At 32.1% G+C, this 24227-nt stretch overlaps 1 protein-coding gene across 1 annotated transcript in view; it reads left to right on the forward strand.

The window, feature by feature from the left end:
* LOC126875523 (uncharacterized) overlaps positions 1 to 24227 on the forward strand; it is a 422308-nt gene that overhangs the window by 240599 nt on the left and 157482 nt on the right. The window contains exons 9-10 of the mRNA XM_050638500.1: positions 5796 to 5900; positions 13303 to 13350. Of these exons, the coding sequence (XP_050494457.1) occupies positions 5796 to 5900; positions 13303 to 13350 (153 nt within the window). The remainder of the gene's footprint in view (positions 1 to 5795; positions 5901 to 13302; positions 13351 to 24227) is intronic.

Consider the following 24227-nt stretch of genomic DNA (forward strand, 5'->3'; position numbering starts at 1 on the left):
AATAAGTCAACAACGTAGACTACAATTTTTTCATACGAAGCTTTATTTTTGAGAAATCTGACTCCGTCACATGTAAGTGTTGGCGAATTGCTGTAATCTAATATTAGTAGTTATGCTTTTATTTGTTATTGTTGAGAATTTTGGATCTTAATAGCCGAAATAATGGTATAGTTACACTAAATTTACACTTGGAATTAACATTAGAATAGTTATATAGTTATTTGATAAACGATTTCAAAGATATTTGAGGTGATCGTCGGTGAAGGTGTCCACAAGAAATACTCTTGATTTTCAACAATAACGTTTATTAAATTCTTAACAATTAATAACAAATAACGATTAACAACGGTTAACGATTAGCAACTATTAATAATAAGTAACGATTAACACTGAACTCTCAAGAGTCAATAACCCGTTCCTCTAATTGTGTTGGCTTCGCTTAACCTTTCGCACTTCGCAGCTCGGGGCAGAATGAAGCTTTTGGTTCAAAACCAAACAGATTCTTTCCTTTGTTACCCCTCCATATCCCCACTACGCGCGCGTTTATTAGAAGTCCGCGACGGTTGCCGCGTATGCATCCTTCCGAATATTCGGCGAAAGAACCGTAGGGATATCGATGGTACATTAGGCCTGTCTGCCTTACGCTTTGAAGGTATAGCGCTTTGTGTCGCGAAGCCGTTGGAAATTTCCGTGGTCGAGTGCCGCCACATATTCGTCGATACACACTTGCTCGCGTCTCGGCACTTTCTTTCATAGCCGACTGTCTTAACCTCTGAACTTACATCTACTACGGGCATAGCCCGTAGTACGGTGATAGGGCCAAACGTAAATATTACGGGCATAGCCCGTAGTACGATGATCGGGCCAAATATAATATATAATCTAATATATAATAGCTTGTTTACGTTTTAAGACCAAAATTCTCGAACGTAAATCGTAGGTTAAAGGGTTAACCGACTAAACAGTTTACATTCTTTTGTTTTCGAGACGCCGCGCACACACATACTTCCCCACACTGATATTAACATACAGGTATTACTACTACGCATTTAATCTGGTCTAGTACATAAAATTATACATATCTCAATAGTTATACTAGATTATACAGAACATGAAACTGGCTAATCATGCGCGATAAATTTTATTACGTTAGGAATTGTTGAAAATGTTTCCCATTTTGTTGAATACGCATTGCTCTTCGCATTTTCTATGAAAAGTATTGTATTTTGCATAATTTATTTGTTGTATAATTTTGTTGCATAATTTATGAATATTAAACGTTGTGAAATGTTATAAAATTTGCTGTCCTGCTTGATCGTGTGTTTTCCAATACCATAGAGACAAGTCAAGCCGTTAGTCCACATACACTGATGAGCAAATATTTAATGTCAATTTTTTTAAGACAAAGCCTCGTATGAAGTAATTTTATTTCATGTTTTCGACTTCATGTAGAATTTCTATAGAATCATATAGTCATTCTGTACAATATGGGCAATCATACTTTTACAATATCTCAAATATGTATGCTGCATTAACACTAAGACTATCGACCTTCTATTGTATATCTAAATACAAGGTTGTCCGAAATGTTTCTTTCGTTTTATAAGGAAATAATAGACGCACAATGTTTTATATTAGTTTATTGAATTATGCACAAACATAATAATAGAAATAGAACGAAATGGATCATACTTGATTCAATAAAATAATATATCAAGAAATTATTGTTTACCTATTATCACCTTATGAAATGAGAGAAACTTTTCGGGCAACCTAATACATCACACACAATGAATTAGGATTAAAGCAGTATAACGAAAATAAATAAGTTGTTGAAAATGACAGCGTGAGTTCATGCTCGCCATTCATATGCAGATGCGTTAGTTACAATAAATAGTAAGAAGATAGTTCTAGATACAATCGATAGATTTAATCGATAGATTTCAGATGTTCTTTTGTGTTTATCCCTAGTCCATGTAAGAATGTGTAATAAAGGTTTTCCGGCTCAAAATGGAATAAAATAATAGCTATTCTGATCCTACCTCTGAATAAAGAAATAACAACATAATTACACACCTATCGCTCAATTTACGCGTGGTATCTGTTTCATGTGGATTCATTTTACGCGAATGAAAATCGCATAAATAAAATCTGTCAGCACAAAAGAAAAAATATGTACATATATGATCGCTAGCACAATGTAATCTACTTTTTTCTACTACTGACTTTCAACATCACCGAATAAGTTACCGTATACATTTGTTGCTTTTAAAACTTCTAGGAAAATATATTTTCTGGCCGCGTATAAAAACTACCGCGTAAATTGTGTTATAATTTACCGCGTAAGAATAGTACCGCGTAAATCGAGGGATAGGTATATATAAGTCTGGTACCGATCATTGTGATTGCTTTGGTAGTAGTAATCAGATGTAATAAAAACTCCGAATACTTTCCAAATTTAGCTGATATTATGCAAGAACAGGGAAAAAAAAATACTCTCTGGCCGTCGCGATAAATATTTGCTACCCACAATTTATTTCTTCTCTATGTCGAATCAAGGGAACCAGTTGTGACTGACCGATCAGTTGTAACGCGTTTATGATTCATTCGAGAATGAGACCCTAAATTTAGTCTTCGACGAGAAAATAGGCCAGAGCTCGTGGAACGTTTCTTCGGACGCGTCCAGCTTTACGCCACGACGCGCCGGAACCACCATCTCGATTTTAGTTATTTCCGTCAAATTGCGACACCGACTGTTATACTCGCCGAGTAGTTGCCGAACCTTCTCGAGACCTTCACCCTTTTTCAACTCACTATGTTGCCGTACCAGCGTCGAATTCCACGTTTTACATAGACAGGCACCGAAATAGATGTTCAAAATAAATATTTCCTAGATCGATATGTGAAATCCGCCAGTACCCCGTGTCCTCCCGCTGAGGACACGAGGTGCCTATGAAGGTTTCCTCTACGTAAAAGAGAAAGGAAAGGAAGAAGTCGATATGTGGAACAGATTAGTTATCTGATCGTGGTTAATGTTTAAGATTGTGAAAATTTATGAATGTTACTGGCTGTATTGCAAGGTAAGGAATTTGTAACATTAAATATACAATTCCATATTCTTCTGAATGCAAATAAAGAAATGTCCCCTAAATAAAAATATCTCCGAGCTAAATATTATAACGTTTTACATTGGATACTTTATGTATTTTTTTATATTATTTGTATGCATTCTATATATTTGTACACTTTTAAATTTTCCATAAATACATAAAATTTCTGTTACAAATTATTATAATTTTTATAATAAATGACTAAATTGATAAAATTATCTGAAAGAAAAGAAAAAATACGCTTTGTGATTCAAAATGTCATGCTTTTTTTCCTCGTTGTAGCAAATAATTGTTGGATCGTAGTTGTTTATACAAATTTATTTTTCTGTAAATATAGCTAAACAAGTAGAACTTTACAGAGATTTATTTAAAACATTAAAAATCTTTATCGCTGAAATAAAAGAAAGATTAAAACCGAACCAAATATTTTTGATACTTGCAACATATAAAACTATACCGATTATCACCTGCTAAATTCTGTGTGAAAAGAGCAAAGCAAAAAAGCAAAAAGAACAAGCAAAAAAGAAGTTTAGTTTTTTCTAGTGTTTCTAAACAATATTAGCTTTAACTACCTGCTATATGTACATAAATGTGGTACGGTCATTAATAACCCTGTAATTAATTGTTATTAGTTAATTAATAATTAATAACTTGTAATTTAAGAAAAGAGATTGTAATATGAAAATTCAAGAATCGCTGTAGAATTAATTTTATGATGTGTATGTTGTCTAAAAAACTAGAAACTAGAAAACTAGAAAAAACTAGTGTGGCGGATCGGTATGCCTGGACCTGTCGGCGTCCTATTGATACCGATCCGCCACACTAGATTGGTTTGAGTTTTCGTTGGTCAAAGTGCAATTTATCTAAATTTCACGTTTCGTGCGCAACCAAGATTTATGTAGCAATTTATTTTAACTTATTTGCCCGGGGCTATAAGACTCAAGTGCATTTTATATATGTTTGTTATGAATGAAACGACTTAATTTGTATATGTATAGATGTATGAGGTGAGATTTCTTAATGACAAGTTTAAAATTTGTTTTCGCAACTGAACTTTAGAATTCTTGTTATCAATATTACCAGTTCTTCATATAATTCTTTGTTGTACATACTGACTTTTTATGATTTCAATTTAGATACCATTATTCTAGACTGAAATTGGAATTATTAAAATATGCAGCGCATCCGTAAATTATACTCGAATTTTTTAAATAAACTGTAATTTGAACATATGGTTTGAAGGAAGTCACACAATTTTTCTTGTTTTTATCGTTTTGCACGAATTATATTTGAAAATAGAAGATAGAAAGTTCGAAAAAGAAATAAGAAAAAAGAAAAAAGTAATGTACCTTTTCATAAATGTAGCATTTAGATGTAGAATCGATCGCTCTAGTATTGGGACACTCCTTAAAACAGGATACCTTTTTCAAAACTAGGCTAAATGTCTTAAATTTCTTGAGAAGGCAACAGGAAGTTGTAAGGAAAAATTTGAAAGAATTGAAATTGATCGGAATCGTGGAGAAAAATAGTAAAGATTATTTTTTACAACTTTTTTATCTGAGACGCTAATGAAAATTTGAACTAATTTGACTAAAAATTTCGTCGAAATCGGTTAATGCAGAAACAAATAACAGGTATCGAAAGATGTAAGAATCTTTAGATCTATTATTTTTACTCGGAAGTCGTGAAAAACTGCAATTATCGCCATTTTTAATCGTTTGTAGCTCATAGCAACTTTAACCGACTTCGATCGAATGTTAAGCATGTACATAATTGACATAAATCCATAGAATGTTTTTTACCCGCCGCCTAGTAAATTAATCCTTTTAACTTCCCCCCCCCCCCCAAAAAAAAAAACTCAAGTCAAATGTCCGAATATTAATGTGTCCGACTGTATGTACATATGAAGCTTCAGGTCATAAATATTTAGGTTCATCTTTCACGTTTTACCACAACATATTTATTTATTTTACTTTTAATCGTTTGAAATAACTATCTGCCTTCTTTTCTCGCTTTATAACATCGTTATATAACATGGCTTCCATTGATTCATTAACATAGCAATAATAGTGGAATATTTATAATAAATATCGGTATATAGAACATATTAATATGACATTTATAAATATCATAAAACATTAAGAATTTTATCTCTTATTTAATCACTTCAGAATTGATTTTTTCTTAAACTATGTATAATATTTTTCCTTCGCTGATTTCATTATTAATAGTATAAATATACTGTTTTTGTAAAGAAGATATAGTACACTAAGATTTTACTGTTTTATCGAAAACAAATACATCTATTGCTTCATTAATTAATAACTTGTTAAAGTATAATGTTATGTGTACACAATATCGAACATAAATTAATTAAAAGTTAAAATTTCATAATAAAGCCTATTAGTTTTAGTGTTTTATCGCGACATAGAAAATGTAGATTCAGACTTTCTGGAAGCTAATCTTACTCGATCACTGTTAAAAATACAGAACTATTCGAGTCTAGTAACTATGAGATCACTTTTCACTTTTCTAGGCCGGAAGGAGAAGAATAAATATTCCATGAACAATTTCTAATGCTTTTAAAAATCAATGAATGGCACTTTACATTATTCAATTCTAGTAATATGTTTTATTTTTTACTTATTTTATTTTTTGGGCCGCTTTGGCATGTTTTTTTTTAAGGATATGGTTATGATTTTGACACAAGGCAAAGTGATAATGAGAACGATCTTCTGCACGAGATTGACAATGCTTTGAAATTCGGCAAGGGATTTCTGTTTGGGAAAGGTGCGTTTCATTATTTTGCTTAGTTAATTACAGCATGCGTTTTACTGAAAAATTAATGAAAAGTATATAAAAAAATATTATGGAAAGATAACATAGATAATAAATTAGTTTTTACAATACTTATTTATTTTATAAATATGTATTTCAGTTTTTGATTTCAGGTATGCATACAACTTATTTAAAAATTTTATGATATATCTAATCTGACATCTTGTAATTATTATAATTTGTACATCTTCTAATTAACTATTTTTTCCGTTGAATTATTCATACTTTTATCAAAGTCAAGGGAACTTGTTTCTCCATAATGGATTTCTTTCGCTCTTTCATTTGAATTTCTGAAACACCTATCTGTTCCAGTAATGAATAATACATATTTACTAATTTTTACAATAATACATGAGAAACGGAAATGAACTATTTTTTCAAACATCGTATAATATGGAATATATGATATAAAAAATCAGTACAATTTTTGGAAAATACTATAGTTTTTATGCAATCTACACAAAGCGACCAGAAACAGTTTAATATTTAAACGATAGAATAATGAGAAATTTTACAAATAATTACAAACGTAAGTAAAATAATAAAAATGATGAATTAAAATGAGGGTAACAAAATCAACCTGGGAAATGTAAAATTTTTACGAATGTTACTTTAATTTACACCCGTGTAATTGAATAGAGTTCAACGTTTTTTGTGAAACTGTACTCAAAGATATAATTAACGCATTCCGTGCTATGTAGGCCAACAGTGATCTATGCTATTTAGTACGAGCACGTACACTAAATAAAAGATTATGTTATTTGTCATCAGCAAACTATAGATTAGAATAGAAATTATATTATATTAAATATAAATTATTATATTTTAAATATTACAACTAATATTTTCCTTTAGATATTTTGTATATTCTTATATATTCTATACGTTTTGTGTATTTTCGTACATTTAAACTTCCCATAGATGCATAAACAACCGCAGCATACTTATTGGTATTATTTACCAATTAGGAGGAATTGGAAGAAAAGCAAAACCAAAAAGTATCCACGATAAAGAATTTAATATAATTGCAAATATTTTATAATCCAATGCCATACTATAAATTTCTCACTCAGTTTTAAGCTGGTAACATATATTTGTTCTTATAAATAGTTGCAGTGTTCTCTACTTTGCAGTATAGATGACATCGAAACAAATTTCATTAGATGACATTAGATTAAGTTAAAGTGGAATCTTAATTATTCGAACTAATTATATTACATTAATTTATGAATTTTGAAAAACGAAGGATAAAGTTTATTAATCGAACAACTCGTTTCCCTCTGAGGAAAGATCATATTTTAAACTATTTTATAAATGGTAGTATTAAACAGAAAGAAAAACATTTTAATTTCTTAATTTCCCCCATAATCGATATGGGAGCAATTAATCTTTCCATTAATCGGAGTTCTGATAATTGAGATTCGATTGTATTTTTTTCCTATAGCTTACTTACAAAGTGCCTCGCTTTATATATTTATATTATATGTTTCTATTCTAAGAAACCAACGTAGGGCATAAAATTTTATTTAAAAAGCATTCGTTAATTTTTATTACATCAAACCTATGTAAAATACAAAGCTTTACCTAAAAAGTAATCGTTAATTCGATGTTTGGCATACGGTTCAGCTGCATTTATTCTCTGCGTTACTCCATAGTCACTGTTCGTTAAACCGAAGTTAAGAAAAGCAAAGCTCTACACACCGTCCGTAGATACCGTGTCGAAGGTAAATAAAGAGGGAAAAAAAGAATATATACAATTGCTCAAGAAAGTATTGGAATACTTATAGAGACCTTTTGACGAATATATTATGTGTGTTATACGAAACATTTTGCAATCTCATTAACCTATGAGTTTATTATTATTTATTATATTAACCCTATAGACGAACGAAAATGTATATAAAAGTTACAAGATATTTAGTGTAAGCATGTATGTATTTCGCAAAAATCATAGAAGTATTTAAACATTTATTATATTAATAAGACTAAATATTCGGTGGGTGATGTTTAACAATTATCGTATGCTCAAAATGGCAGTTTATGCTTTACACCAATTTTTTACTAAATATAATTTGCAACGAATATCTTGTAACTTTTATATACATTTTCACATTAGTTTTAAATTTTACTTATTATAGCACTGATGAAATTATTACAAAGTGTTTTTCTTGTAACACAACAGCATAAATAGATCAAATTTTTGAATTGTAAGGGTTCGAATACTTTTGCGAGCCACTATACGCGGTGTAACATTTATGTTTGACCCGAGACCAAGGATCGTGGTTCGATACGAATTTTCGTGCGTTACGAGAAGCCACGTCACGCTACTATTTTGAATTGCCGGCTTCTGCGTAGTCGAACGAGTCGAAGAGCGCGGCGATGATGGTGGTAGCGCGACAGCGGCGCGGCGCGGCGTTGCCATCAGGCATCGTGACGCTTCGCAGTCCGCGGTTATTCTTCGAAGTTCGTTCGTAATCGCGTTATCTGGTGCAAATTTCCGTCGATTAACCCGAAGAACAAAGCGCATACAATGTTGGAAAAAAGTGAGTGTCTACGTTATTAGAAAAATTTTGATATCAATCGCTTAAAAATATGGCGTGTGTGAAGGTAGGACTTTTTGTTACGACGTCGTGTCGTTTTAAGGACTCGTTCAACAGGTTGTCCTGTGAACGTCGCTTTAAAATGGGGGATGCTTTCAAGTTCGAACGACTACTCGACGTTTCCGTTCCAGCGCGCTATGCGGATTTCCGTCTTTATCTTTTAAAGTGACTATGTTTGTGTAGACACATGTGCTTCCAACAGTTCTGCATAATTTCTGCAAGGGCACTGGATTATTTATTCAATATTCCACGTCAAGATTAGTTTTTTTTTTTTTTAGTTCATTTTATTGTCCGTTGCAACTGATTCGTCGAATCTGTGAATATTCTGTTTTCGATGAAAATTAAAGTATTTGTTAATTTAATTCTGTTTGTAGAGACATACTTTCGATAATATTTGATAATTTCTTTAAAAAGTTGGTTTATTGATTGAAAATTATAATGAAAGTTATAAGTGAAAAAAAAGTATTTGTAAAATAATTTCTTTTAATGTTAATTTTCTTTTTTTTTTAATTCTTTCTATGATACATTTTGTATTTTGGATGAAGATTAAGGTGACTTTTAAATTTGTATAAATACAAGTAGGTTTTCAACAAGTTTTAGTAGTATTGTGGGAGAAATCATTTATTGTTTCGGAATTCTATTGGAAATTATAATTGAAAATACTTGTAGATATAATGACGAATTAGTGCGTACTTGTAAATATGTACAATGTATTTCAATTCTATCTATTTGTTTATGTTTTTATATATTTCTTTTTTTTATATTTCTATTATAGTATAAACATCGCCTTAAATATTAAGACTTTGATTAAAGATTTATTTAATTATACTATAAAATTTCGTTAAATGATGTTTTAATCAAATATTGAAGCTTAAATATGATTATATAAATTCATTTATAATTTAGATCCTTTATTTAGGAAACTTATATACATACATAATACATAAATATTTAATTTCATATGAATATTTTATTTAACATGTACAGGGTGTCTCGGCATTGATTATACAACCCGAAGGAAGTGATTGTACATAAACAAATAAGTCGAAAATATAGAATAAATTTTTTTCATTTGAGATTTTGTTTTCGAGAAAATCGACTTTGAATTTCCTCGGAATACGCATGCGCTTGACCATGTCGTGGTTAAACAGATCACGATACAAACCATATGCCGTAGGTTTATGAGTAATAACAACGCATGTAATTCTTAAGATTTACTTTATTAATGCAAAAATTGTTGAAAACGCTGGCTACCGTACTGCATACACAGGTGTGCTCCCCGAATTAAATTTGTAAATTAAATGTCCCTTGATTTTTATCTATGGGATCATACTAAATGAAAAGTTTATTTCGAAAACAACACGAGTCCTCCATAATTAAAAGTGAGGATCATTTTTGCGTTCGAAGAACTGAAAACGAAAAATACGTTGGAAAGCGTGCACGAAAATGTAATTCGGAAAGCACAGCTGTGTATGCAGTACAGTGGTCAGCATTTTCAACAATTTTGCATTAATAAAGTGAATCTTAAGAATTACATGCTTTATTATTACTCGTAAATCTATGGCATATGGTTTGTACCGTAATCCGTTTAAATTTTAATCCGACATAGTCAAGTGCATGCATATTCGGAGGAAATTCATAGTCGATTTTCTCGAGAACAAAGCCTGAAATGAAAAAAAATTTATTCCATATTCTCGACTTATTTCCTCATGTACGATCATCCCTTCTAGGTTGTACAATTAATACTGGGACACCATGTATAAATTCGATGTCCAGTGTAGAAATAATTCCGTAATAAAGGAAGCTCCAGTATAAGTGATCTTTCAAACATTAAATGCTTAAATCAAGAAAAGAAGATGACAATCGTAACGTATTTCTTCATCACTTTACTAACGTTAACTCGTGGCGTTAATCGCCATTCCCCGCATTCGAAGCAACGGTTAAATTTTAAACTCTATAAAGCGCAAGATCGTATTTGAGACAAGCCCGACTCTCATTACTTTATCGAATAAGGATTTGTAAGAAGCGTTCGTAAATATTTACATGTTACGCATTAAAGGCTGCCTGAATACGTTTTAAGAATATGAACTTAAGAGAGCCGACACATTGAATTTATTAAGTACATCGAGGATTGTGTGTTAAAACTGAGAAATTCGTGATACCTGACAGTGTTTAGCAAACACATAGAGGAAAACGTGCAGTAGAGCTTGTTGGTTGGCGGACCTCGATTACATAAAGGTGTCACGTTACCGCTCCGTAGATTGCACGAAATTGCAATATACGTGTGTTCAAGGCAGAAGACGCGTGCTATTTTCGTTTGTCGGGGACTGGCGTCTTCCGCTCCTGAGGTTCCTTCCGGTCGCGAAATTCAATTTGGACAACGATGATTGAGCTTTTACTTTTTACCAATCAATTGGTTCTATTTATTCGATTTGAATACAGTGCTCTGCAAAAGTTTCTGGTTAGATAAATTTGTTTATTTCATATTCCAAAAATATTATTTTAAAAAACTTTTAATTAATATTATGCAATTATATGTATAACAATGTTTATTTGTTGTACTGTTTTCTTTTACTTTCAATGATCCTATATTCAATATTAACTTCAATTCTTGTAGATATTACTTTTAGAGTATGTTGATAAAGTAAAAATCTATATAGCCCAAAATTTCAGCAATTAAGTGATTATCTAATATTTCTCTAGCATATTCATTTTCAATCTGTGACCTATAAATATGGAAATTTACGATAAGCTTTATTTCAACAACAGAAAGGTTTCATACCCTATCTATAAAATGGACCTAATATTTTTCAGAAAAAAAAAGAATTCTTTGCTATTTTTCCATTAAGTTAAATTAAAACATACTATTTAATATTAGATATATGAATATCAATACTGTTTCAGTATTTTACGTAGTTTCTAAGCCAAGAGAACACAGATACACTTACTGAAATGGCAAAATAGTTAAGAATAAAAATTGATGATAAATTTTAGTTCTTAATTACATTAGGTAATAAAAAGTTTAGAAGTTTCTTTTATAGTGTAATGACAGATAATTTTTTAATTATGTTCAACCGATGACTCGATGTTAAGGAAACTCTAAAATGTAAAAAGCCATTGCATAGATATCGTACTTTGAAGAATACTTTATGTTCTACGTGTGATCTTTTCCATCTTCGTACGTCCTGTTACCTTTCTTTCCTTTTATTTTTGCTTCGAAGCTCATTAAGCTTGCTTCTATATTAATGACCCGCATCGTTCTTATAAAGAAGCAATTTAAGACCTCTTTAGTACGTTCCTTATCACGATTTAAGGTAACAAAATAGTAGCTGCTCTCGTTATAGGAGTAGATCTATCCTATACATGTTTTATCCAACGAAACAAGAGGACTATATTCATCCATACCGATGAATGAAAAAAAATATTTTTTGTTTGTACAAAATATGTAAAATTTATAATCCATAATGGGATTATCTTAACAGAAATACTTTCTATTATATAATATCTTAATTTAATAAAATTTAAGTATGAATTATGGACTAAATTATGAATTACGAATTATGAGCAGTAAATTTTTATCTAGATATACCTCTGTGTGTATGAATGATACAATCCAAAACTTACATGTTTAAGACATTTGTTTAATTGTGAACATAAAGATTAAGGTCAATATTAAGATTAAGGTTTACAAAGATTAAGGTTTAAGCGCTGTCCTTACATTCTCTTAGGACTTACTCATACATTATGTGATTATGTATGCGTATGGTTAGAAAGGAAATTAATTTTTTAAAGCCCATGACCGGAAGGGAGGAGAAAGTAAGTATATAATGCCTATGTATCTATTATTTTTAGAGTTTGCTCGAGGAAAGTTTCTCTGTTTTTTGTTCGGAAACTCACGCTGTGCCTTCAAGAGAAGCAATGTCATGCTTCCCGGGTCACATTGTCTGTCAATGCGGATATCACCTTTAAATAGTGTATTTGAAATAGACAAAGTGATTGATGAGCATATATGTTAGAAAGCAGATACGTCTAAAGAGTTCCACATCCATAAAATCAAACATTAAGATGCAGTAATAAATGATCAGGAAAATAGCAAATATCTCAAAATGTTAAAGTAATTAAAAAAAGCGCAGAATTAAATTAAAAGTATAAATATTACGAAAATATATTTTGTTTAATAAATAAATAAAATAATACATCATAAAATACGACAGTCACTTGAGTACTCATTTTGTAAATATTACGTTATTAGAAAATATTTTATAAGTTCTATAGGACGATGATAATTAGTAGACTGCGGATTTTTATGCATTTACAGGAAATTTGAAAATGCAATGACGAAGATGCAAAAATAAAAAAAATATAAGGTATTCAAAGTATAGTACTTTGGTGGATAAAAATTTTCGATCGAGATTCTATTTTCTTAATTATATTTTCAAAATGTGAATGTACATAAACGTCTGCAGTCAAATATTTAAGTACTTATAATTTGAGAAACGCAAATGCCAATCCGCCATATGCAAGGACAGCCTTGTGTTCGGTTTATTATACGTAAAACAGTCAACAATTTTATAGATTTCGTTTATTTTGTCATTATTTATAATCAAAGAGTTTCGACAATTTTCGTACAAATGAAATATTTTTATAGTTCGGAATTTTCCAAGTTAATTATTACGAATTATCTTATGTATTTTTAGTAAACAACAAGTAAAATTATGAGTTTGGATCCTTAAAGTACTTATTGATATTTTCAGAGAACGTTATGTTCGCTCCCACGTTTAAAGCTTCTTCCGCAACACCAGGTAAAGTTGCAAACGAAACGTGTGAGACTAACAGAGTGTTTTATATTATTACAAATCGTATATTAAAAAATAAACACGATGTCTAACAAATACGTTTGTATGTATTAGCATTGTAATTATAGCTACTAAGGTATGATTATATTACCACAGAATATGAAATTTTTCTGTCATTTAAAAGACAATTTTGCAATAAATTTAACATAGGATTTATAATATTTTTAGACGGAATTTTTTCACGTAGTTTTCATTTAGTAGTTTTCAAAATAATTATTTCCATGTCAAAATTCTGTAATATTATTGAATTTTTCATTCGTTACCTGAATCTAGGACAACGTAAAGTCATTTTTTGAAAGTGGTTCTATTACTTAGTTACTATATATGACATTAATTTCTTAGAAATATTTTTTAATTCCGTTCACAAAGATTTGGAATCCAGGTTATTTACTGAGAACAGAGAATAATTTATTGCATGTTTAAAATGTAGTAGACTTGAGATCTTACGAAAATATTTTGTATAATATTGTTGAATGGCGCATTCCCAATTTAAAAATTGTCTAATGTAACTTTAACTATTTACATATCCTGTATTTTTTAATATGCATGTTTGTAATTACTTGTTAATTATATGTGTTAAATATCGAAGCTTATCTATTCAAATGAAATTTTAGCAGGAATAAATATTTCTTTGATCTCCATAACCAATAATAATAATAATTAAATTATTTTTTTAAGACATATGGAGTATAAAAATAAAGTTGGATATACAGACGCATAACATTTCATTAAGATTTGTTACAGATCGAAGTATGAAGCAATGATCATGATTATTCATTTGTTCGTGATTAATTAAATGATTTTTATTTTATGCGTAAAATCTAACAATATGCAATCTATTTTTCTATTTAAATTCAGGTAGGAACACTCTCTTTGCATATACATATACACTACCACACATAGGTATTAGATATTCCTTAGCAATTTGTATATATACAAGATATTTAGATTTTTATTACTAATAAATTATTAGTTAAGATAATGATTCTGGTATACAGCAAAATCATGTGAAAGCTATCTGAAAAAGAGAAAGAGTTAGAAGAACATGATAAATTAAAATCATACTTATCTATATAATAAACTATTGATGTAAACCTCGTTGAAAAAATTTGGAATAAATTAAATGGAAAACTCATCTCTTTATGGACTTATTGACACACTTAGAACAAAAAAAACAATAAACATGATAGAAAATCTAATAATACGAGTATTAAAATTGATTAAGTAGTAATCCAATGATGCAGGTGATATAGAGAAGGAAAAGTTATGTGTTATTTTATCACAAGTGATGAAATATTTTACTAAAATATTGAATGTACCTATGGATTTTATATACTTTTAAGATTATAATCAGGTAAAGATATTAATAAGTTTTTAATGACGTATAATATTAGGTATCCCTAAAAGAAATCAATACGGTTTAATTTAGGAAAATCAAATCGCTATTAAACATTTTATTAAGTGTCTCATATATTAAACATGTAACAAGACAAAATATTTACATATATTCATATGTACAACAACAATATTGTTTAATTTACTAAAATCGTTTTGCAATTAAACAAGGCGAAGACAAAACAGACAGTAAATAATTTATCTTTCTGATAATCTTTCCTAACACGTTTGTGTAATATTGGTATGTATCTCTTGTTTGAATCTTTGTAGTACGTCTGTTGCATGTAAGCAAGCCAGTTTATCTGAAGTTACATTAATGCTCATTAATGCCACTCAATTTCTGGCATATAATTTTTAAATAATTCGAAATGAAAATCCCCACAGCATTATACTTTAATATACTCCTCGGTCAATTATAATTAGACGTATGTTAATACCGACGCCCACGAATTTCTAATTTTATGAACGTTTCCACCAAATGAACTGTTGTTTATCTTACTGTCGCAATCGACGCTTGTAAAATCAAAATTGTCTTCCCGAATCTTATAGACTGCTTCGAGTGATGAATGAAAAGAACGAGACGACTTCGCCGTTTCCTTATCAAATTTTTGAATTTATTAAAGATTATACACTGCTCAAAGTAATTGATTTTAGAATTCTCTGATAAGAACAGAATGAAATTTAAAACAACGAAGTTTTGAAAAGGCCAGTGAATCAATTAATCTTCAGATCAAAAGTATCTTCTAGAATTATACTGACGCTTTTTCAAAATTACGAGCAGCACAAATTATTATAAAATTAATCAATTACTTGTGAATTTTTATTGATATCAGAAGTCCGGGTGAAAGCATATGCCAAAGAAATCAAACTGAAAGCTATATGAAAAATATAAATGCACGCAGTAAAAAGAAAACTTTATTCATCTACTTGACTAAAAATCATTCAAATTTCCAAAAATACATCACTATAAATCTATAAAATTGCTGCGAAAAACAATGGATTGTTCATTTTAATCGTCCGCGTTAGTCACTATGATCATGATTATATGATTATTCGCATGATCACTACATATTATTAAAGTTAAACTTTAGATATACTTTTGTGTAAGAATTATTGAGAAATTAAAAAATCTTTTCACGAAGTAGCGTATATATGTTCACATGGTTTTTCACGGGTAAAGTGGTGATAAAGGAATATAGAAAAATATGAAAAGGTATATTTGTTCCACTCTTGTATCAATAAAATAGTTCCAACGACATGACCAGATATTTGAAGTAATATCGGAAAAGATTTCTAACTTATAGGAGGTTTATGTCGACATATTGTACACCTAATTCGAAATTTTTTATCGTACTCCTTAATTGAATTACGTATGAAAAATCCTTTAGACATATTTTATTTAGGATCGTTATTTTAATAAGAAAAAATATATTTTTCTTGTACATATTGATCTCATTATTTTTTAAATGCGGAAGAGTAAAATGTAGTAACATATTTCAAACCATAACAACGATTTAAATATACCAATTTCTGAAATTGAGATTAGATTTTGTAAAATCTAATCTTTAAAATTACTGAAACTACAATATATACTTGAGAAATTAGTTTTTGAAACTTTAAATGTGTGTAATAAAATATTCGCGACTTTGTTAAATTTATAAACAATTAAAATAAATAAATCATTGAAGCTAATAACGTCCTTGACAATTATACCTGGTCTTGATTGATATTATTTATAAACATCAGCACAACGATAGCCAGTAGTTAGAATGGGTAAATCGAGCTGTTGCGGCTAATTGAATGCGAATTCGATATTCTCAAAAACACACCTAAGTATGAAAATATGTTGTGCTATATTTTCGACTATCTTTTACACGAGGAATCGCCTCCTTTTCGGTTAATACACAGACATTTTGTATGTGAAAAATAATTAAATTGCAATTGATCCCTTAGTTTAGTTATTCGTCCTTATGGTTCAACTTTGAGAAATATATTTTCATAATTATTTGTTTTATTTGTATAATTAGATTTATCGATGGATTAAATTACCATTATTGTGAAGTAATGAGTAATTGAAGTTGTATTTCACACGATAGATTTTATAAAATAAAAGTTAAAATATTTACTAAATTAATAGTTCTTTGAAATAGATAAGGATAATAATTTTTTTATAGACAATATCAAGACGGACCTAGTGTATTAAAAATTAAATGACTCCATTTAATAGTTACGCGACTCAATTCTTGTCTGAACATTTTTTTCATATAGCATATAACTTACCAGTAATTGGCATTTATAGATTAAAATCGGACACCTTGTATATATGTATATATCGCACAATTGCGATGGAAACGACGTAACTCAAAAAACGCGATTTTCGAGTTGTCATTATGCAAATAATGCAGAGGCACTCTTGGAGCTATTATGAAAATCTTGTTCATTTATCTTCATAATTTGACGGGTAGAGAGAAATTACATACATGTGTATCTCGCCCTCGCAAAATCAGGTGACAGTATGCTGTATTTTATAAATGCGTTTTATTATGGGATATGTCCTAACTAAAACAATGGTTTTCGAGAGTTAAAAGCTAAAAATGAAGAGAAACTTAACACTAGAACTACCGATAGTTAACACGAAGCTATTTCTACCAAAACCAGTGAAAATGACTGGTCTTTAAAAAGTACGTAATAATAGAATATTTTTATATTTATTGATTTATTACTTTCTTACAGAAGCAATTCCATGTTACGTAGTACATTTTTGGTATTAGTGATCCATCTGGGATCATGATCCCTAAACGAGAGTTGACACATTTATAAAATTGTCGAACCAGTCAATTTGACTGGCGTGGTAGTTCTAGAGTTAAAAGTTGTTGCATACAAATAGGAATAAAACAGAAATTATTTCATACTTTTTAGCGCATTTCGAATTGAGTAATATTTTTGAGCGAAAAATATTTCACATTTTTTAGTGAAGCGATCAATGAACGAAAAATGATTGTCATTATCACTAAAAAGACCGTCACTTATTTGTATCTATTTATTATTCCTTTCAATTTTTAATTCTTATTAGAGAATAAAAATTTATGCGAACTCCCCAGCGGATGAGGAATAAACCAGCTGTACTCCGCACCGTTATTACATGTATTTTGAATAGTGATAGAGGAGTGTATTTCAAAACTTAATAGTGTGTTACATATCATCGCGCAGTGAAAGTAGATTTATGCCCGAAAACGAATCCGCAGATCAATGTTTCCTGCGATGGAAACACGAGTTAAAGTCTATATTGAGAAACGTTACCGTCGAACGATTTGTTCATACGGAATGAATTATTGAAGCAGCGCTTGCCCAGACGGCTGCTTTCAATGCAGTACACGAAGAAGGAGTAATTGCGGAGGAGCGTCGCATTCAATATTTAAAATTCCGATGGCTACATTCTGATATCTCCGATAGTAACAACATTTCAGATGACAAAATATGATGGGGACATTGAACGAAGAATATTACCGTTTGTCCTAAGCTGGATAGTAACCGCAATTACAAGGAGCCTTTAATTTAATTTTTAAACCGTAATTACAGAATAGGGCCGTAATTGATCTTGGGAAAAAGAATTTTGCAAAGTTTAATCCGCGTGAAAAGTTTAGTCCGTCAAGCCATATCTGATTGAGCATGGAACAAAATTCTCAATAAACTGCATGACAAAGGAGACTCACAAAGAAACAGCTGAAGTCTACTTCCTACAACCAATGTATAAAGAAACGACCAAGTATGCTGAAAACGAGGAGATAATAATAACAGAAACGGGTCAAATAAACTTTGAGCGATAAGCCTATGAAAAGAAATGGATGACACAATGAAATGAAATAGGTGAATAATAGGTCATTTGCTATAACAATAGTTAAAAATAAAGAAATTGAAAAAATGTACCCCTACGAGATACAGAAGATTTTACCCCGATAGCTTATTCTAGTACAGAGCAATCGACAAACATACTTAAAAATTAGATTTTTGTAGTAAACAGTACTTGACGATAAATAAATGTGAAAAATTCTTTAATGGGACCAATGGGAGAACGTACCGTTTTGAACATGCCTCTGAAAACCTACCTCATACGATGCAAAAGGAATCATCTTGATTTAGGAGAAATTGGCGAACATACATTGAAAACAAAACTCATCAAATTGAGATATCTTCTTTCTTTCCCGAAGTCGGTATAGAAAGTAACATAATTTTGAAATTCAGCGTTAAGTATCGTTTCTCCCTCTTAAGTTGTGTCTTATCCTAGGCCATAGCTGGATGTCGCACAGCACTACAGCAACAAGACCGACTGATCGATAAACATTTAATCCTACGACAATACGACAGCTTCCATATAAGTCAGGCATACAACAACATAAAAAAGGATAGTGCAAGATCGAAGGAGCAAATCAGTCGTACGACAATGCAACGTAGAAAAAGGAACTCTCCACCATTAGTAGCGATCGTTTCATGCGAAAATGATCATTGACCTGTCTTCGGGTGCTTAAGATGGCCGCGTAGTGGGGTTGCTTTCGCCTTTGTATCGACGAGACAGCAGTGATGCAACGACGAAACTTATTTATTTTAAATCTTTTGTTAATAAAAATCCCATTAATACATTGATAAGATTTTCAAGAGTAAAATCAGACCAAACACCATATCACAAAATTCTATAGTAAATTTTATATGAAAGTATATGAATATTGTCGCATTGCTTAATTTTATAATAATGTTATGTTTGATTTTATTTTAATAGAGAAGATCTCATCAATATGTTAACAAAAGATTTAAAATGAAGTTTTGTTATTGCATTTAATGTTACTCCGTCGATACGGAGGAGAAAACCTGTCTCCACTGTGCGCACATACTGTGCAGCCCTCTCAAGTGCTGCACTTATGAATCTTCCTTTTTCTACATCGCATTATCGCAGCCATTAATCACATTTACTGTCTTTTCCTGCTTCCACAACTCCTTCCACACAATCCTTTTTTAAGTATCTGACGTATATAGACACGGACTATCGAACTTGTCGATGTACAACATCCAATTAGGACAGAGCCTAAACTTATGCAAGGAAGATCGTAATGTTTCGACTGGTCGGTCAACAGTCAGGTTGCAGCTGATCGGTTGATATCGCGAACCGTGAAAGCTATTAACGCTTAAGGTGGAGGTAGATTAAAAATACAGAGTAATGCTGTGCTTTGCTGATTTATTTGAAGAGTATGATTGCGTGGTGAAGACTGTTTGAGGACTCCTGGAAGAAACCTAACCTGGTCCTTATATACTAGCTCTCCATCCTCAGGTTTTCCTTCTCACCGTGGTTTTTATGGGATGGGGATCTATTCCTTCCAATTTTCTCTGTTGTTGCTGAATAATACCAGATGTTTACCTTAGAGCGAACCCATCGAGCACTTAGGTTGTTAGTTAGCCTCACGGCGAGATCTTCATCGTAAAGTTTACAACTTGGCAGGTACAAACTTCGGACTTTCCCAAAAAAGGCTGATGTGCTGTCCAAATCATTAACTGAGAGTCACCCAAAATCCCGAACAATGTTCATGGTTACTAATTCTTAATTGCTTCTAATTATAATAGTCTTCCTGCAAATTATTGTTACTATAATGAAAATCTTATTGTGATAACATCGGTATATTTAACACAAGTTAATTTTTGATTAAGTTATGGTAATAGAAACATTCTAAATTAAGGTAATATTTAACCGGTGTTTTATTTTTATTTTGAAAAACTCTAACCTATTTTTCCACTACTAGGTTCAGACAATGAATAAAAAAAAACGGATAGATTCTAAATACGCATATTGTATATTGCAATATACGAGAGAAATGCTAATTATTATTTGTACAAATCAACAGAGGATTCAGTTTGATAATTAAGTAATGATACATCATTTATCGATTCTAGAAAAATTCTTCTATATTAATTTTAGGAAAAGAAAAAAGAAAATGAGATACTAAGCATCAATTTTGATCTAAATTCAGCTTTTAATTCAAATTGACAAGAATAGAAATTAATGTTTATGTAAATTGCCGCCCATAGGCATTAGGACCCTGGTTACGTTTTCTGGAAAACTAAAAATAAAAAATCTTAAATTATAATTTTAGTATTTAGTATCTTACATTATAAGATACATATAAAGCGATCTTAATAGCCGAAATAATGGTATAGGAACACTAAATTTACACTTAGAATTCATACTAGAATAATTATATATTTATTTGATAAACGATTTCGAAGATATTCATTGATACATACTTGCACGCGCTTCAGCACTTCCATACCCGACCATACCCCTCCATATCCCCACTACGCGCGCGTTTATTAGAAGTCCGCGACGGTTGCCGCGTATGCATCCTTCCGAATATTCGGCGAAAGAACCGTAGGGATATCGATGGTACATTAGGCCTGTCTGCCTTACGCTTTGAAAGTATAGCGCTTTGTGTCGCGAAGCCGTTGGAAATTTCCGTGGTCGAGTGCCGCCACATATTCGTCGATACACACTTGCTCGCGTCTCGGCACTTTCTTTCATAGCCGACTGTTTTAATCTCTGAACTTACATCTACTACGGGCATAGCCCGTAGCACGGTGATAGGGCCAAACGTAAATATTACGGGCATAGCCCGTAGTACGATGATCGGGCCAAATATAATATATAATATAATATATGTCGGAGATGAAAGAACACCGGAGCCTTTGGAATTTTGGATAATCCCGCAACATTGTAACCTAGAGTCTACTATAGCTGTAATTGAACAATTGTAGTTATTCAACCCGATTGTAATTATTCGAGAATTGTGATAATGAGCTTGGGTTCGAGGCGACAGTCAGTCACCGAACGTAGCCGCGGTCACGGGATGAACGCTTTGCCTAACAAAGGTATGAAGTAATTCTATAGCTCTCCTTAAAAGAAATATTTGTGGCGACACGCGACAGTAAACATTCCAACGGTTTCTGTCCCGTGGCTCGCCACGTGCAGACCCTATTCTTCGAGTAAGATGATTGCCAGATGTCGATGCGTCTCCGCAGTACATGTTCGGCTAGCCCGAGGGCCCGTTATAAATCTTAAGGTTTAGTTAACTAAAGTTCTTCAAACAGACAAACAGTCTTTGTCCCAACTACGGGAAGATAGGGAAGACATATTTTTCAACGAGCGGCGTCTCCCACTAGCAACTTTCCCTCGAGGGCGGCTAGCATCCTTTTCTAACCACCGATATGGAGATTAACCAATTAGCAGCAACACTTTCTGAACGAAGGCTTTTCTCGACGAATCCGATGATCTCGTATCCTTAGACACACCCCGTTATAGTTTTCCTGTGTGGCATCATCGGGACGGGAAAGGCATTCTCGCTCGCGATCTCATCGATCCAAGAGTAACGCCTTCGCGATCAGTGATTATTCTCAGACTTAGACTTTGTGAGTACGTTCTGTTGTCATCCCGTTGACCGCGGATTCGTTATTGAACCTAGGATCATTGTCATTAGTATCTCGAGCACCTAACTACCGCGGTTACTTGTCCGGTTCTATAATAATCGTATTTGCACTAGTCAATGTCTTCTCCATTGCATAACGACAACGTGTAACCCAAACGAAGATTCGTTTCACGCCCCTAACCCTAATTCTAATGTAAACCCGACATATATAATAGCTTGTTTACGTTTTAAGACCAAAATTCTCGAACGTAAATCGTAGGTTAAGGGGTTAACCGACTAAACAGTTTACATTCCTTTGTTTTCGAGACGTCGCGCACACACATACTTCTACTCACTGATATTCACATACAAGTATTACTACTAGGCGTGTAACCTAGCCTAGCACATAAAATTATACATATCTCAATAGAAATATTAGATTTCTTAATCAAGGTCATGTAAACAAGTCTGGGCTTTCCTATATCAAAAGCATTGACAAAACCATGATCATATAAGCAGGTTTCGATACTGTCCAAGGAGAATTGTCCGAAAAGTAAGTCGTGATCCTGACTAATTTTGGGAAATAAACACGAGAAAATTCTTCCGAGACAAACAAAGTACAAAGTTTCTATTTCTATCTGAGACATTCATAGTATATCACTCATGCACGGAACCTTCTTGTCTTCCATGTTGAATTTTCACAACTAATCACGACCATGATCATATGACAGGTCTCGATGCTCACACTGAAGCCTAGGCAAAATGATGCGAAAATTCGGTTGTGACTAGTTGGGAAAAATTAACTTGAAAGACAAAAAGGTTCTCGTCCTGCGCATGCGTGACATGCTATGAATGTCTGAGACAAAGACAGAGATATTTTACTCATCTCTGTCCCGCAAGAACCCGGACTTTGTCGTCTTACATGCTGATTTTTCATAATTAGTCACTACCGGTAGGTTTTCCTTAGACTGCTGTATGAGTGTCGAGACCTGTTAATATGACTGTAGTCCACACCACGATCGTATACACAGGTCTAGAAACTTTCATAGCACGTTGGCTGCCACGACACCCGTATTCAGGTGTCAGTAAAGTTTCTGGTAGGGCCGCGTAAACCCGTATTCGGGTGTCGTTTATTTGACTACTTGCGAAGGATCGTCGTAGGTATTTGAAAAGATATTCCAGAGGGAAGAATAAGACTATTGAATTGTTATAAAAGTAATTCGAAAATGGTTTATTAAAAAAATTATTTACTCTGCATTACTAAAATATCGATGGGAGTACCTAGCAGAGAACGCTTGGTACTGCGGCACGCGTGGCTTGACGGAGATTTCCTTGAAAACACGCGTGGCAGTCAACGTGATTAGAGGAACACGTTAAGTCGAATCCAACTTATCAACAATTATGTTAAAGAAAGAGAAAGAGAGAGAGAGAGAGAGAGAGAGAGAGAGAGAGAGAGAGAGAGAGAGAAAGACTGAGAAACAGCTAGACTTCATTTGTTGAACGTCGAATGATTAGGTATGAAATGATGAAAATAATAGGTGATCTTGTAGAACCATTCCGTCCTCCCCGATTTCGGTGATTTATAAATATGTTACAGAAATCAGCATTTTGAATATCTTTCTGTTATACATATAATCGTCGGCCTCGTTTAATTTCCGAAATATTCGCGACAAAGGAAGCTGGTACTGTCTTGCATGTGTATTTCTGCATATAGTTGTGCGTTTGTGGCTGTGTTGTTTGCCGGCCACTTATTTTCTTGTAAGGTTGTAAAGGTCTTGTAAAGGAAGGTTGTGCGAGCTTAAAGGCCTCGTGTACAACTGCACGTGTGAGGTTGCAACAAATGTCCGTTATAACTCACTTGAAAGTGAATATCATCAGTGTTTGGGTTCGATTTCTCAATCCGGCCGCCTCGCGACGGCCGAGAATGCTTGCATGAACTAATAATAAATTAATTATAAAAATAATAGGGAAACGAATAATTGATAT

Source organism: Bombus huntii, chromosome 18, assembly GCF_024542735.1.
Source record: "Bombus huntii isolate Logan2020A chromosome 18, iyBomHunt1.1, whole genome shotgun sequence".
Classification (NCBI taxonomy): domain Eukaryota; kingdom Metazoa; phylum Arthropoda; class Insecta; order Hymenoptera; family Apidae; genus Bombus; species Bombus huntii.